Here is a 16,354-nt window from a genome sequence, read left to right on the forward strand (position 1 = left end):
TTTAGAGAATTCCATATGCACTATGGAAGCAAAGAGAAAGACAGTTAACCCACATAAGGAGGCAAGAGAAATGGGAGGAGGTGGGGCCTGCCAGGGAGGGGGACGAACTCAGGGGAGAGACCCTGGAAGTTATAGCCCAGAATATCCTGTCGGACACCATATTAGTGATGACTTCATCTGTCCACGAGGCTGCTCAGAAATTCCCAGCCCTCTTGTCACCAGCAGGCATACACATAAGTGAGAAGACTCTGATTTAATACCCTCCCTCCTTTCATAGAAAATTCCCTCAGGTCCACTCTGAGTGGAGGCCGCCTCAGAACCAAGAGATTTCCCAGCCCCTTCGAGGCCTCTTAGTACAAAGTCTTCATCTGCCAACTGAGGTGTCATCACAGGGGATTTTTCTGATTGGCCAAATCCTGACCTGGCAGTGTGGTTTGGGTGTCTACAGCGTTCCTTCTCAGCTCAGCCCTCATCATTGCTCTGCAACTCAGCACGGCAACTGCTGAGACCCCCTTAAAAGAGGATGGTCCTGAACAGAGCTCTGATTCTGGGGACCCTCACCCTGACCATCATGATGAGCCCCTGTGGAGGTGAAGACATTGTGGGTGAGTGCATGGTTGAGGGATGTGGGGACTAGAGTTGGGGAACAGGGAATTGAAGGGAAAAAAAGATAGAGTTTGGCCTAGAAACAATAGCGACTCCTCAAAGCGTTCTCAATATTAAGCAAATCTAAAACTTAGAGTCATTCCTCCTGCAGGAAACCAGAGTCCAGACCCACTCTCTTTGCTACTTGTGCTGTTGCAGAGCTCACCAAGGACATTATTCTGTTTCTGATATTGGATCCAGTGAATATGTCCTGGAGGGCTCTAGCGCATTCATTCATTATTGCCTCAAAGATTAGAAACGTTTCCATAAGTGGATATTTTGTTACTAAAATTTTATGAACTATTGCTCCCAAATTTCTCTGAGCAAATTTTGAAGCTTTTTGTATATTTCTCCTAAAGTGTATCTTGGGGCGAACAGTTCCATGAATTCTGTATACTGTGTAGATACAAAGAAGGGTGACCTTTTCAGTCTCAGATCTACATACATTTTCATGCTGTCATCTCGCACAGGTGGGGAGAGGGTAAGCAAGCCCAGCAGAATGCCTTTACACAAGGCGTTTTACCACAGGGTCCTCACTTAACCTCAGTTACCTCATACATGTCACTTCACAAATAACCAAGTAAAAGACGTGTGTAGAAATGCTTTCTAAGTGATTAAGACACACAAATGTCAAAGATTATTCTTATTTTTTTAGTTTTACCGTTACAAGTGTAGCTTTGCTTTATTTTCTTTAACAAAGTAAGAAATTTCCTTATTTTTATTTTAAAATTGAGAACTTTATGATAAGAAACTTGATGAATCAAATTATACTGTTTTCAAATTGTTAGCCCAAATTACCAGTTCTTTGCCCCATCTAAGGAAGTCCTTCAAGAAGAATGGGCAAGCACAGATTATTTATTTGGTCCCTTAGGCCCCTCTGCCTTTGCTGTCCCCCTCCTTCCACCCTCCTTTCTTACATTCCTTCGTCTTCCTTTCCTTCCAGGATCCATCCCTGGCCCACATCTTTGTTATTTTATAGACATTGAGTGAGTTTGTAAAAACCAAAGTAGAAAGGCCAGATACTTAGTTCAAAAGGGAAGTGAAATGGAGGGTTACTCTAATCTTCAAGCAACTTTGCTAACCATGAATGCTCCCATTCTAATCGTGTGTGGTAGTGGAAGTTTCACGTACTTCTCCAGAGCACTTCTAAATTTTGTTTCTTCAGCGTCACACTAGAGTGTCCTGGTCAGGCTCGACTTCCTCATTGGTCACAGGGGACACAGGCCAAGGGCCTGCAGTCCTTATAGGGCTCCATGAAAATATTTTATTATTTTAATTAGAAAAAAAAATGAACTTTTAGGGTAGAAGAAAATGTTTTAATTTTTAATTTAGCCTAGATTATATTTGTCCTTATACCAGTATGGCCATAAAATATGACTTTTAATATTTTTATGGAGGAAAGCTCGCTTATGCAACAGCGCTTAGGGCTCACAATCATACTGCAGCCCTGGTCACTGCTGATTCTGATTGTCATATAATTCTGCTACCTCTGTGCTTGTCAGTCTTCCCCAAAGTCTCTGTGATCCTCAAGAATAGTAATTGACATTTTGTACACATTTTTGAACACGCAGCAAGCTAAGTTTGGGGGATGCAAAAATGAAAAGACATGCTATCTGCCCCATAGAATGTACTAAGATTAGTAATGCTAAGAAAATGGTGCAGAAAAACAGAAGGAGTATTGCTGAGCAGGGCAATGGATGCAGCTGAGGCTGAAGCTGTAAAAGTCAATTGGTTCCAGTTGGCATAGCAGTGCTATGCTCTTCAGTGCTGGCAACTCAGGACAAGTAGCCGATGAAGAGAATAATTGCATACATTCATGGTTGAAAAGGAGTCAAGAATATTCACTATAGGGATAAGGAGGCTACGTTGGAAGGCCTTTTAAGTGATCAACCAAGGGGTCATGCTGGGTAATGATGAGGAATAGATTGACTTGAAAGCAGGACACTGGGATGGAGAGGTTGGAGGTTATAATGTGAGCAAAAACATGTGTAATGAGAGAACTTAGCTAAAAAGTTGGTAACTAAGCAGAAACTTCAAGAATGAACTGGGGCTTCCCTGGTGGCACAGTGGTTAAGAATCCACCTGCCAATGCAGAGGACATGGGTTCGATCCCTGGTCCAGGAAGATTCCACATGCCGTGGAGCAACTAAGCCCGTGCACCACAACTACTGAGCCTTCACTCTAGAGCCCACAAGCCACAACTACTGAAGCCTGCGCATCTAGAGCATGTGCTCCACAACAAGAGAAGCCACCACAATGAGAAACCTGCTCACCTCAACGAAGAGTAGCCCCCACTGGATGCAAATAGAGAAAGCCCGCACGCAGCAACAAAGACCCAACACAGCCAAAAATAAATAAATTAATTAATTAATTAAATTTTAAAAAAAGAATGAACTGGAGGTGTCCAGAAAATCCTAACAGATAATTTCATTTCAGGGGAAAAAAAAAAAAAACAGACCCCTGCAAAGACCAAGGAACATGAAAGGATAATGTCATTTGGTTTGATTAATAGATAAGGTCAGATGAGGATGTTGGATACATCCACACCAGAATTCAGTACAGTACACTGTACTTGCTCCTTTACTCACCTGACTCTCCCGTTAATCAATATTCTCCTTGTTGGCAGAGACCATGCCTGATTGATGTTTTACTCTTTGCCTCCCACAATGTCTGAAACCCTGTTGATGTTCAGTAATTGAGGAAGGAAGGAAAGAGAAAATGATAAAAGGCTTGTATGTGTCTGGACAAAATTGTCCAGTCAGGCTTACTTGAGTAGAGTCCAACTGAACCGGTTGCCATTCTGCTTTGGCATCCTCAGAAAAGTATATTGTCCATTTGAAGAAAACAGCAGCACAGTACCTTGAGTCCTCAACAAATACGTGTTGAGTCAGAAAAAGAAGTTTAGTAACCTCCTTAAAGAAAAAAATAGGGGTGGGAAATAACAGAAATCCAAAATAAAACTTCCATTTCTTACTTCAGAAGCAATCAAGCACTCTCCTTTAAGGATCACTACTGTTAACAAAACAGACAACTTAAAACCACTGTTTATTCTTTATATGTTTTGTAATACTGTCACTGTCCTTGTCATACTCGTTCTTACACCCTGTAACAGTTAGAGGAAACTCTTTTAAAATAATAAGATCCCGTGTGCTTTTCCTTGGTTTAAAAAAAATAAGATGGGGCTTCCCTGGTGGCGCAGTGGTTGAGAGTCCGCCTGCCGATGCAGGGGACACAAGTTCGTGCCCTGGTCCGGGAAGATCCCACATGCCGTGGAGCGGCTGGGCCCGTGAGCCATGGCCGCTGAGCCTGCGCGTCCGGAACCTGTGCTCCGCGACGGGAGAGGCCACAACAGTGAGAGGCCCGCGTACCACAATCAATCAATCAATCAATCAATAAGAAATGAATCTTGTATAGAAAACGTTCTGCTCTGAGCCAGTCCTGAGGGGAGAGGAACCATAATGAATGTGTTATTAACTGATGAAAGAAGTAAGTGAGAAAGAAAACTTATGAAGCAAAGGGAAGTAAACTAACACCATGATCATTCATTCATTCCCTTATTTCTTCTTTCTTTCCATTATGATATTTATCACAAGCCTACAATGTGCCAGGTACTGAGCTGGACATGCAGGAAATAGCAGTAAACAGGGCCTGTGAAAAGTCCACCCTTCTGAGCATATGTTATAGTGGAAAGACAGACTGGATTCTAACAGGACAGCTACCAACACTGAGGGCGAAGGAAACAGGTGCTGGGAATTTTGCTTCGAGACTGTGCCAGAGGTGAAGACTACAATGTTTGAGAGTTGTTTCTTCTGTAACTTTGTTTAACATGGTTCTTTCCTCTCCCTCTGTTTTGCACCTTCCTGCCCCTCACCTTCACTTATCAGCTGACCACGTTGCGTCCTATGGCACAACTATCTACCAGTCTTTTGGGCCCTCTGGCCAGTACACCCAAGAATTTGATGGAGATGAGCTGTTTTATGTGGACCTGGAGAAGAAGGAGACTGTCTGGCGGCTGCCTGTGTTTAGCGAATTCACAAGTTTTGACCCACAGGGTGCCCTGAGAAACATAGCTGTGGTGAAACATAACTTGGATATCCTGATTAAACGCTCCAACTTTACCCCTGTTACCAATGGTAGGTGTCCACCATTCTGCCTCTCTTTACTGAAACTATTGTTTCATACCAGGCCTCACTCTCTTGTTCCCTAAGGAGAGATACCCTTCACCACTCTATAAAACTCTCTCCTTTCCAAGGAGTCCCCAGATTTTCTCATAGTAATTACTGAACCCTCATCCTCCCTCTTCTCAAAGATCACATATTTCCATGTAATATAAGGATCCCTACTCCCATAACATATCCCTTGAATCCCTCAAGGAGGAGTCCCACAGACCTCGCTCCTTAACAAGCATGCCCACAGAGAACATGGGGATAAAGCAGAGGCAGTGAATAGCATCTCGCAAGCAAAAGGGAAACAAGAGCTCTTCCACTGTCAGACTGGGAAATGTTGGTGGGAGGGCTCCCCCAGGATGCAATGCAGAACCTCAGGGCAGAGCTATCCTCATTTCACATCAGTGCTGTTTTCTCACCACAGAGGTTCCTGAGGTGACTGTGTTTTCTAAGTTCCCTGTGTTGCTGCATCAACCCAACACCCTCATCTGTCTTGTGGACAACATCTATCCTCCTGTGATCAACATCACATGGTTGAGGAACGGACACACAGTCAGAGAGGGTGTCTCTGAGATCAGCTTCCTCACAAAGAATGACCTTTCCTTCCTCAAGATCAGTTATCTCACCTTCCTCCCTTCTGACGATGATGTTTATGACTGCAAAGTGGAACACTGGGGCCTGGATGAGCCACTGCTGAAACACTGGGGTATGTACGAGTTCCACCCCTTTGATACTTTCTCTTCTCTATCAAGTACAGAATGTCCTGCCTTTTAGCCCCTAAATCACATGGTCCAGAGCTTGTTTTCCACACTTCAAGTGTTTCTAAAGATATACTTCCCTCTCTTCCCTAAGCCTGCTGCCCTGAGTCTTTGTAGAATGAACACCACACCTCCTGCCCCATCCCAAACACATGCACATGAACCAACACTCTGTATTCTGAGTTTTACAACTTCACTTTTGCAGAACCTGAGATTCCAACCCCTATGTCAGAGCTGACAGAGACTGTGGTCTGCGCACTGGGGTTGACTGTGGGCCTCGTAGGCATCGTGGTGGGCACTGTCTTCATCATCCAAGGCCTGCGCTCAGGTGGTCCCTCCAGACACCAAGGGCCCTTGTGAGTTGCACCCAAAAGGGAAGGTAAGGATTCAGATTTGTCAGCAATGGAGACAGTATAGGAGGAAAGAAAGTGGGAAGAGGTTTGTGGACTCAAATGTGGTTGAAAAGTTGAGGAGAACTGGGAAAGGTCATGATGATTGCACAGAAGGCCGCTAGGTCTCATCAGTCTCATGTCTGGCCTGTTGCAGGTGCACTGCCCGTCTACCAGAGCAGAAGAGTGGACATGCTAGATGACCTAGAACTGTCTTCATATGGCTTCTCTCCTCTTACACTCCTCCTCTCACCTCTTCTCTGGGACTTATCCCTTAAAGCTCACGTAGACCTCGGAATTCTCCCCCTGACCACCTGATGATTTTTTTCTGTTCTCAATAGTTACCTACCGTGGGATCACTGGCGTATTCCACCCAGTTACCTAATCCCTAGTGACCCTGATCCAGTATCATCATGGAAGCAATGAATCCTCCTTTTATTGAAACTTTTCCTGTCTTTCATCTCAAGGCTGACTAGGACCTTGTTCCCTTATGCTTTAGGCCCCTTAATTTCGTTTCTCAGATCATGTTTCATGCCCAGTAACACAAGAGCAACCTGTGTAGACTAATAATATGTTGTTATCTTAGCTGAGATTATTATTTCTCTCTTCCTTCTGTTCCCATTCTTGGCACTGTCACCCACCCCCCTAATTCAGGCATCATTGAAGATAATATATACTCTTCTCCCATGGTGTAGATTTGTTATAGCAGAAATACAAAAACCAAGAAATAAGTCTGTACTCATCTTAATATAGCTTTTAAAAGTTATGACAGAGGCTTCCCTGGTGGCGCAGTGGTTGAGAGTCCGCCTGCCGATGCAGGGGACGTGGGTTCGAGCCCCTGTCCGGGAAGATCCCACATGCCGCGGAGCGGCTGGGCCCGTGAGCCATGGCCGCTGAGCCTGCACGTCTGGAGCCTGTGCTCCGCAATGGGAGAGGCCACAACAATGAGAGGCCTGCGTACCACAAAAACAAACAAACAAACAAAAAAAATTATTGTGAGACAATCAGAAATAATTTTAGGTGTGGTAATGGCATTGCTGTTATATTTCTAAAAAGTTGTTATATCTTAGATTTTCATAGTAAAATATTTATCAATGAAATTATATATTGTCTAAGATTATCTTTAAAATAACCCAGTATGCATATAATATTAAATGGGTGGATTTACAAAATTGTCCATGAACTGATCATTTTTTAAACTGGACTGTTGATACATGGTACTATTCTCCCTATTACTGTATATAGTTGAAATGTTCCATAATACAAAGGTTTTTTTAGATATTCCAGGAAAGCCAAAAGAAAAAATAAGCAGAGAAGCATTCTGTTTGAAGTTATTTTGGTTTCTAAGGTTTTCCTTATTTGTATTGCAGTTAAGAAACACTGAGTATCCAAATCCTGTTCTACACCATAGAACCTCTCAGAAATGTAACCCTAAAGAGTGTGTATACAACAAAGAATAATAGCAAAAGAAAGCAAAGTAATGCTCACTTTATTATTGGTTGGGCTAAACCCCAAACTTTATTAAATATAATTACTAGTTCAATCTATAATGTAAAAATGGTCACTTAGAAGCGATGCTGTGTTACATACCATACTACATTCTGAGTGTATTAAAGTAATGTGAAAACAGATACATTTATTGTCTTTGAAGAATTTACATTCCAATAGGAGGAAGCATACATACGTGAAACAGTTTCACAAACATACAAGTACAAACTCTGAAGAATTTATAAAGGAAAAGAACAAGGTAATGTGAGAGAGTGTTGCACAGGAACCAAGTATAATTTGGTGTTTAGAGAAGGCTTGTATAAATGTCTGAGATGAAACAAGATGGTTTACAGTAAGTGAAGGACAAGGTTAAAGAGGGCAGAGCAAATGTTTGAGAAATCTAACAGTATGAAAGAGAGTATGAGGAACTTCCCTGGTGATCCAGTGGTTAAGAATCTGCCTTCCAATGCAGGGGACGTGGGTTCGATCCCTGGTCGGGGAACTAAGATCCCACATGCCCCAGGGCACGCCACAACTACTGAGGCCATTTGCCACAACTAGAGAACTCTGCACGCTGCAATGAAGAGCCCGCGCACCACAATGAAAGATCCCGCATGCCACAACTAAGACCTGATGCAGCCAAATTAATTACTTTTTAAAAAGAGAGTATGACAATAAAATAAAACAAAAATTATTACAGTTTAGTGAGAAAGTTTATGTAAGAGCAAGCAAGTTATTTCAATTCTTTCTAATTAGAATCCTTAGTGAAAAGATACTTCCTCTATAAAAGTAATAATGAGGGGCTAAAAAATTGGAAAATGTAATAGGAAGATGAAAAAAACAATAGAATAATATAAAAATTATAATAATAGAATTATTATTATGTAATATAAAAATTAAATCAAGAAAACCTCCTTGAAATTTTCTCCCTGAAAAAGAAGACAAAGAAATGTAATATATGGTAGAAAAGATAAGACACAGAGAATAGACCTGGCAACATCAAGTAACAGAGCTAGAGAGGGAAACAGAAAAATGAAGGGGGAAATTTATGAAAACAAGTAAAGGATAATTTTCCAGATATAAAAGACCTAATTCTTTACATGGAATGGGGACTTTCAGATATTTAGCAAAATTAATGAAAAAAACCTCATTCTTAGATACATTAAAATTTTTTTAAATCATTTTTAAAATTTCAGAATCTCAAGTGTTAAAAGAAGATCATAAAATATCCCAGTGAGGGAAACAAAACAAACATACAACAGACACTGTTAAACCATCAGATACTTATATCATAAAGATAATGAGAAAGGCCTGGAAGTTCTAAAGGAAAATTATTTTCTATTAATAAATGTATACCTTTTCAAAATCACAATTAGGCATGAAGAAAGGATAAAATACTGTTAGACATAAAAGAATATAAAATGTACCTAGCACACATAGCTTTATTGGAAGTTGATTAAGAATATGACTTAGTTAAGTGAGGTTGTTAATCAGGAAACAGGAACGTACTTGGGGAGTGGCATCAGCAACATGGTCGAACAAGATGTCTCTCGTTCATATCCCCCTTTTAACAACAATTTGGTATCCATTCCTGGATAAAGATACCTTTGTGGGAGCTATGGGATCCAACACCATATGCTAAGGAATCCAGGAGGAGTCTTGCCGACCATGCATCAGATAACAAGCATACAGACCTCAGACATGGCTAGGGACCCTGCAATGGCCCATGAACTGGCTCAGCCCCTCTTAGCTATTATCTGGGAACCCGCGGAGAACAGTCTTAGACAATTACTCATAGGTGAGAGAGCCTTTGTGGAAGTCCAGGTTTCCAGTGGAGAACTTCCAGCACACCACTGGAGCAAAGAAATACAAGTTGGACACACTGGAGAGGGTAGGAGGAAAAGCATCACTCCTCCCCAAGGCAGCACAGCTTGGTGTCAAGAGAGACCTTCTCAACTCACAAATTATCCTGTAAGGATAATTGTAAGGAAAGTGAGAGCATGTGAGTGAACACCTGTCTTCCTCAGCTGTGCGGGAAACTGCCATTTCTCTCTCACCCCATCCAGAGTAGTGAGTCATAACTTACATTACTGGGGGTGAGTAGAGGCCAGCAAAGTGGCAGACAGAACTCTTGGAAGATATGAAAGAGGCGCAGATCCCTCAAGATGTCCACCAACAAGCCACTGGGGATGCCTCACCATTGAATTCCATCAACTTGCCCACAGGCACTCCCAACACTCCATGCACCTCACCCACACACACCCTACACTGTGGCCAGCTCCCTGTGTGCACTCCTGACAGCAGCAAGAGTGAGCTTTGGCAGACAACTAATGAGTAGCACAGAAAGCCAGCCCAAATCTGTAGGCCAGGGAGAGAACATGAACCTGAGCTTCAGCTACATTCTTGGGAAAACAAAAGGGAAGCTGTCAGCAGCCAGACTGGTACATTGCAGAATCAAGAGAAGGCATACAAGCTTAAGCATTGTGCCACGAGAGAGCAAGAAGTGTGGTACAGGCATATCCATAAAAGGTCTGAGAGAGTCTCAGAGTCCCTAGCAAGACGGACAGACCGTGTTTCTCTCCCAAAGTCAGTTAGTAAAGACTGGAGGAGGTTATTGCTACTTCAAATGCAAAGACAGAAATGAAAGACTTCAAGAAACATGAAAAATCAAGGAAACATGACACACCAAAGAATCAAAATAGTCTTCCAGTAACTGACACCAGGACGTGGAGGTCTATAATTTACCCAAAAATGCTCTTTTAAGGAAGCTCAGTGAGCTACAAGAAAACACAGAAAGACGGCTCAATGAAATCAGGGAAACAATACATGAACAAAATTAGAAGTTTAACAGAGAAATAGAAATCTTAAAAAAAAAACAAATAGAAATTCTGGATATGAAAAGTACAACAAAAAATGCTCTTTCTGCCTGATGGAAAGAAGAGGAAGATTCTTTCATCTTCTTTCCATCAAGTAGAGGAAATAATCTGTGAATTAGAAGACAGGAACTTTGAAATTATCCACTCAGAACAAAACAAAGAAAAAAGAATGCAAAAGAGTGAATAAATCCTAGAAGATCTGTGGAATACAATCAAATGTAACCCTCTGTCAATTTTTGGAGTCCCAGAAGGAAAAGAGACGGAGAAGGGAACATAAAGCTTATTTAAAGAAACAATGGCAGAATCTAAAAAAGAGTGGATATATGTATATGTATAACTGATTCACTTTGCTGTACAGCAGAAAGTAACACAACATTGTAAATCAACTATACTCCAATAAAAAATTTTAATGCAAAAAAATAAGTAAATAAATAATAAAATAGCCCTGCCAGTATCACTCTTTTTAAGAAAAGAAAAGAAAAAGAAAGAAAGAGAAAGAAATAAAAAAGAAAGAAAAGAAACAATCACTGAGAGTTTCCCATATCTGAGGTGAGATTTGGATATCTAAGTTCATGAAGCTCATAGTTAAGAAACAAATTCAACTTAAAGGGCTTCCCTGGTGGTGCAGTGGTTGAGAATCTGCCTGCTAATGCAGGGGACACGGGTTCGAGCCCTGGTCTGGGAGGATCCCACATGCCGCGGAGCAACTAGGTCCGTGAGCCACAACTGCTGAGCCTGCATGTCTGGAGCCTGTGCTCCGCAACAAGAGAGGCCGTGACAGTGAGAGGCCCGCGCACCGCGATGAAGAGTGGCCCCCTCTTGCCACAACTAGAGAAAGCCCTCACACAGAAACGAAGACCCAACACAGCAAAAATAAATTAATAAACTCCTACCCCCAACATTTTCTTAAAAAAAAAAAAAATTCAACTTAAAGAGATTTTCTCAAAGATGTATTATGATAAAGTTGTAAAAAATCAAAGACAGAGATAATCTTAAAAGCAGCAAGAGAAAAGAAGCTTATAACGTATGAGGAAAACTATAATGCTATCAGATTTCTCAAAAGAAATCTTACGTTTAAGGACAGAAGGTGATGATATATTCAAAATTGCTGAAAGAGTTTGGTACAAGAGGTTGATGAAGGAAGATCATGAACTCACCTCCTCCAATGGACACACCCAGTCTACAGCTATAAATGGAACAATTTCCTCTGGAAAAAAAAAATAACTAAACTAAAAACTGGCTTAACAACACCTGCACATCAGGCAAATGAGAGGGAAACCACATCAAGGCAAGAGAGGCTGAGTCATTATCTTTCCATAAACCCCTCTCCAGGTACAGCAACCCACAACTGGGAAGGAACTCAAAATCCAGAGCTTCTCCCTGAGGAGCAAGGGGTTTGAACACCACAATATAGACATCCCAACTTTTAAGACCTGCACCTGAGAGATGAGTCCCCAAAACTTCTAGCTTTGAAAGCCAATGGCTCTCATGTCCATGAGACAATATTGTAGTGAACCGAGAAATGGCTCTTAAAGGGCTCACACACAGACTCACTCGACCCAGGACCCAGCACAGAAGCCACTTGAAAAGTGCCCAGACTTTATGGGAATGAGGCTCATTTGATGACCTTAAAGTGTCAGCCTAAGGAGCAGGGGTCTGCTGGGATACTCCCCAGGGATGGAGGCTGGCAGCCACCATCTTCGCACTCTCCCTCTGCTATGCTAAGGTGGGCAGACACCTTTTTATTTTTTTATTCTACGCCTTTTTTTTTCAGGGATTCCATCTTTACACTCCCACTTTGTATCGCGCTAGCCAGCAGGTGCTATCTTCACACTATTCCTGTGCCACACTCCAGAGCACCAGTATTCCCTGCAGGGGAGCTTTTACTTGGGTCTGGTGTCCTGGTTTTTGTGGCTGCAACCCAGTGGGATGTCTTTGGATCACCTGGTTCTGGAGGGCAGGGAGATTCACACTCCTAGGTCCAATAGGACTGTAACAATCAGATACGGTTCTTGGCAGACTACCACCCCAAGGGTACTGCACAAATAGCAGACTGAAACACATTCCCAGTCTTTCTGAGAAAGAGGCTTATTTTTTGTCCAGGAGTTTTGGCCTGAGGGGCAGGTTTCTGGTTTGGCACAATTCTAAGGGGCTATAGAGGTACTTGCATGCAACAGAAGCCAGTGGACAAAATCTTTGCACTCTCCCCCTGCCTTGCTCCAGCCCACTGGTGCCCTCCAAAGAAGCTTATACCTTTGGTGCCCTGATTTTTCCAGCTGGTGCTAGATGCCTCTACATTGTCTGGCTTAGGGTGACACTAGGCTCATGGGTGACAAAGAACTATAACAAATGTATTAAAGTTCTTAAACAGCTACCAACCCAGGGCACAGTAAGAAGCAACAGACCCGGGAGATCAGTATTTCTGTGAAAGAGGCCTATTAGCTTACCATCATAGCTACAGCCTGAGGGGGAAGATTCTAATTAAACACAAATCTAAAGGCTGACTGTAATCCCTTCCAGAGAACTTGGAGGGTGGGCACTATCATTTCACTCTCCCCTGCCACGCTCCACAGTGCCAGTAGCTCTCAGAAGGGAGCTCTTACACTCTTCTGGTGCCCTGGCTTTTGTAGCTGCAAGATTCAACCTCTGCAAATCAATCTATGAGATGCACCACATTAACAAATAGAAGAATAAAAACATAGGATCATCTCAATACATGCAGAAAAAGCTTTTGGCAAAATTCAACACCTATTTATGATAAAAACTCTCAACAAAGTGGGTATAGAGGGTTCATACCTCAACATAATAAAGGCCATGTATGACAAACCCATAGCCAACACCCTACTCAACACTGAAAGGCCAAAAGCATTTCCTCTAAGATCAGAATGAAAACAAGGATGACCACTCTAGCCACTTTTATTCAACATAGTATTAGAAGTCCTAAAATCAGATTAAAATTAATTAATTAAAGGAATCCAAGTTGGAAGGCAAGAAGCACTGTTTGCAGACGACATGACAGTATACATAGAAAATCCTGAAGGCACCACCAAAAAACTATTAGAGCAATAAATTAATTCAGTAAAGTTGTAGGATACAAAATTAGTACATAGAAATCTGTTGTGTTTCTATACACTAACAACAAACTGTCAGAAAGAGAAATTAAGAAAACAATCTTATTTACAACTGCATCAAAAAGAATAAAATACCTAGAAATAAATCTCACCAAGGAGGTAAAAGACTTGTACTCTAAAACCTATAAGACACTGATGAAAGAAATTGAAGATGACACAAACCGATGGAAAAATATAACATGGTCATGGAATGGAAGAAGTTAATATTGTTAAAATGACCAAAGCAGATTCAATGCAATCCCTATCAAAATACCAATAGCATTTTTTCACAGAATTAGAACAAATAATTCTAAAATGCGTATGGAACCACAAATGATCCAGAATAGCCACAGAAATTTTGAGAAGGAACAAAGCTGGAGATATCAAGCTCCCTGATTTCAAATATATTGTAAAACTATAGTAATCAAAACAATATAGTATTGACATAAAAACAGACACGTAGATCAATGGAACAGAATAGAGATCCCAAATATAAACCCGTACACAGATTTTCGATAAAGGAGCCAAGAATACACAGTGGGAAAAGAAAAGTCTCTTCAATTAATGGTGTTGGGAAAAGTAGACAGCTACATGAGAAAGAAAGAATATGAACCACTATCTTACACCATACACAAAAATTAACTCAAAATAGATTAAAGATTTGAATGTAAGACCTTTAACCTTGAAACTCCTAGAAGAAACATAGATGGTAAGCTCCTTGACATTGGCCTTTGTGATGACTTTTTGACACCAAAAGTAAAGGCAACAAAAGCAAAAATAAACAAGTCAGACTACATCAAACTAAAAAGCTTCTGCACAGCAAAGGAAACTATCAACCAAACGAAAAGAAAATTTACTGAATGGGAAAAAAATTTGCAAATTATATATCTGCTAAGGAGTTAATATCCAAAATGTATAAAAATATCATACAATTCAAAAGCAAAACAAAGTCTGATTAAAAAATGGGCAGAGGGGCTTCCCTGGTGGCGCAGTGGTTGAGAATCCGCCTGCCGATGCAGGGGACGCGGGTTTGTGCCCCGGTCCGGGAAAGATCCCACATGCCGCGGAGCGGCTGGGCCCGTGAGCCATGACCGCTGAGCCTGCGCGTCCGGAGCCTGTGCTCCGCAACGGGAGAGGCCACAACAGTGAGAGGCCCATGTACCGCAAAAAAAAAAAAAAAAAAAAAAAGGGCAGAGAATCTGAATAGACATTTTTCCAAAGAAGACATACAGACGGCCAACAGGTAAGTGAAAAGATGCTCAACATCACTAATCAATAGGGAAATGCAAATCAAAGCCACAATAAGGTATCACCACAAAAATAAATAAATAAATGGATGAATAAATAAATAAATTTTTAAGATTAAATAAATATATTTTTAAAAAAAGATATCACCTCACACATGTTATAATGGCTATCATCAGAAAGACAAGAAATAACAAGTGCTGGCAAGGGTGTAGAGAAAAATGAATCCTTGTACACTGTTGGTGGTAATGTAAATTGGTTCAGCACTATTGAAAGCAGCATGGAGGTTCCTCAAAACGTTAAAAATAAAACTGCCATATGATCCAGCAATTTCTCTTCTGGGTATTTATCCACAGGAAACAAAAACACTAACTTGAAAAAGATCTATGCACCCCATGTTCATTGAAGCATTAATTACAATGGCCATGATATGAAAGCAACGTAAGTGGCCATTGGTGAATGCATGGATAAAGAAACTGTGGTGTGTATATATACATAATGGAATATTATTCAGCCATAAAAAGAATGAAATCTTGCCATTTGCAACAGCATGGATGGACCTTGAGGGCATTATGCTAAGTGAAATAAGTTAGACAGAGAAAGACAAATACCATAAAATCTCACTTAACTCACGTGGAATCTTTAATAGAAAAGAACTCATAGATAAAGAGAATGAATTGGTGGTTGCCAGAGGTGGGCAAAAGTCATGAAGGTGGTGAAAAGGCACAAACTTCCCGTTATAACATACATAAGTCCTGGGGATGTGATGTACAGCGTGGTGAATCTAGTTAATAATACTGTGTTGTATATTTGAAAGTTGCTAAAAGAGTAGTTTTTTTTTTTAATTGGACTATGCTTTAATTGTTTAGACCCAGGATAACCCACAAACCTCTCTGTGACACAAAAGATTATCATGGTTATTCCCCATTTCATTCAAAATATTGTAAAGATTCTACCATTTGCAATTCTGTTATTTAAAATAATAAAAATAAAATAAAATAATATAGTCCGTAAGTTTCTTTAAGAGGGCACAGTAAACTACAATACATGGAAACATGCTAACGTGAGTGAACAAATGAAGATACACCTGCAGCTTTCAATGATGGAATACTCCTGCTCTACCTACAGTATTCTATGTGACAGTTGTGACACGAGACTGTCTGATTCACTAGACCTCAAATATTAGTAAGCTTACCTCCTTTTTTTAACTTTTAGATAAAACGCAAATATGAAGGAGATGTCCTTTTCATTCTTCCCACCACTGTGGAATCCACTGATCTGCTCCAGTGGTTTCCCAGCAGAGATTCTCTGGATTCTACCCAGAGCTGCTGAATCAGACTCCTGGGCACTGCCTGCTTCTCAACCAGCTCCCAGCCTGTGTGTTGGTCTGACAGCTGGATAACTATCTAATCTCCCCACAAGGGAGGCCTCCTTCCTGTAACCCTGACAGGTGGTCATTGGAAGAGTAGATCTAAAAAGTTCTCATCACAAGAAAAAAATTGTAACAATCTATAGTGATGATGGTAACGAGACTTATTGTAGTGATCATTTTGCAAAAATATATACAAATACTGAATCATCGTGCTGTACAGCCAAAACTAATATAATGTTGTATATCAATTATACCTCAATAAAAAATATATGATTAGCATAGGGACTTCCCTATGGTCCAGTGGG

The 16,354-nt window shown here is 41.0% G+C and overlaps 1 protein-coding gene across 2 annotated transcripts; it reads left to right on the forward strand.

The window, feature by feature from the left end:
- The first annotated feature begins 454 nt into the window (after nt 1-454).
- LOC114907848 (HLA class II histocompatibility antigen, DQ alpha 2 chain) lies at nt 455-11,574 on the forward strand. Of its 2 annotated transcripts, XM_029243882.1 has the most exons (6): nt 480-605; nt 4,239-4,388; nt 4,530-4,778; nt 5,236-5,517; nt 5,775-5,948; nt 6,116-11,574. In XM_029243882.1, the coding sequence occupies exons 1-5, from the start codon at nt 524-526 to the stop codon at nt 5,927-5,929; spliced, it is 918 nt and encodes a 305-aa protein (XP_029099715.1). In that variant the 5' UTR covers nt 480-523; the 3' UTR covers nt 5,930-5,948; nt 6,116-11,574. The 2 variants fall into 2 exon arrangements, with proteins under 2 accessions (XP_029099714.1, XP_029099715.1); XM_029243881.1 differs by lacking the exon at nt 4,239-4,388 and having other exon boundaries at nt 455-605.
- Nucleotides 11,575-16,354: the final 4,780 nt, after the last annotated feature.

This window comes from Monodon monoceros, unplaced genomic scaffold (genome assembly GCF_005190385.1).
Source record: "Monodon monoceros isolate NGI ecotype Baffin Bay Population unplaced genomic scaffold, NGI_Narwhal_1 Super_Scaffold_3, whole genome shotgun sequence".
NCBI classification, from domain to species: Eukaryota; Metazoa; Chordata; class Mammalia; order Artiodactyla; family Monodontidae; genus Monodon; species Monodon monoceros.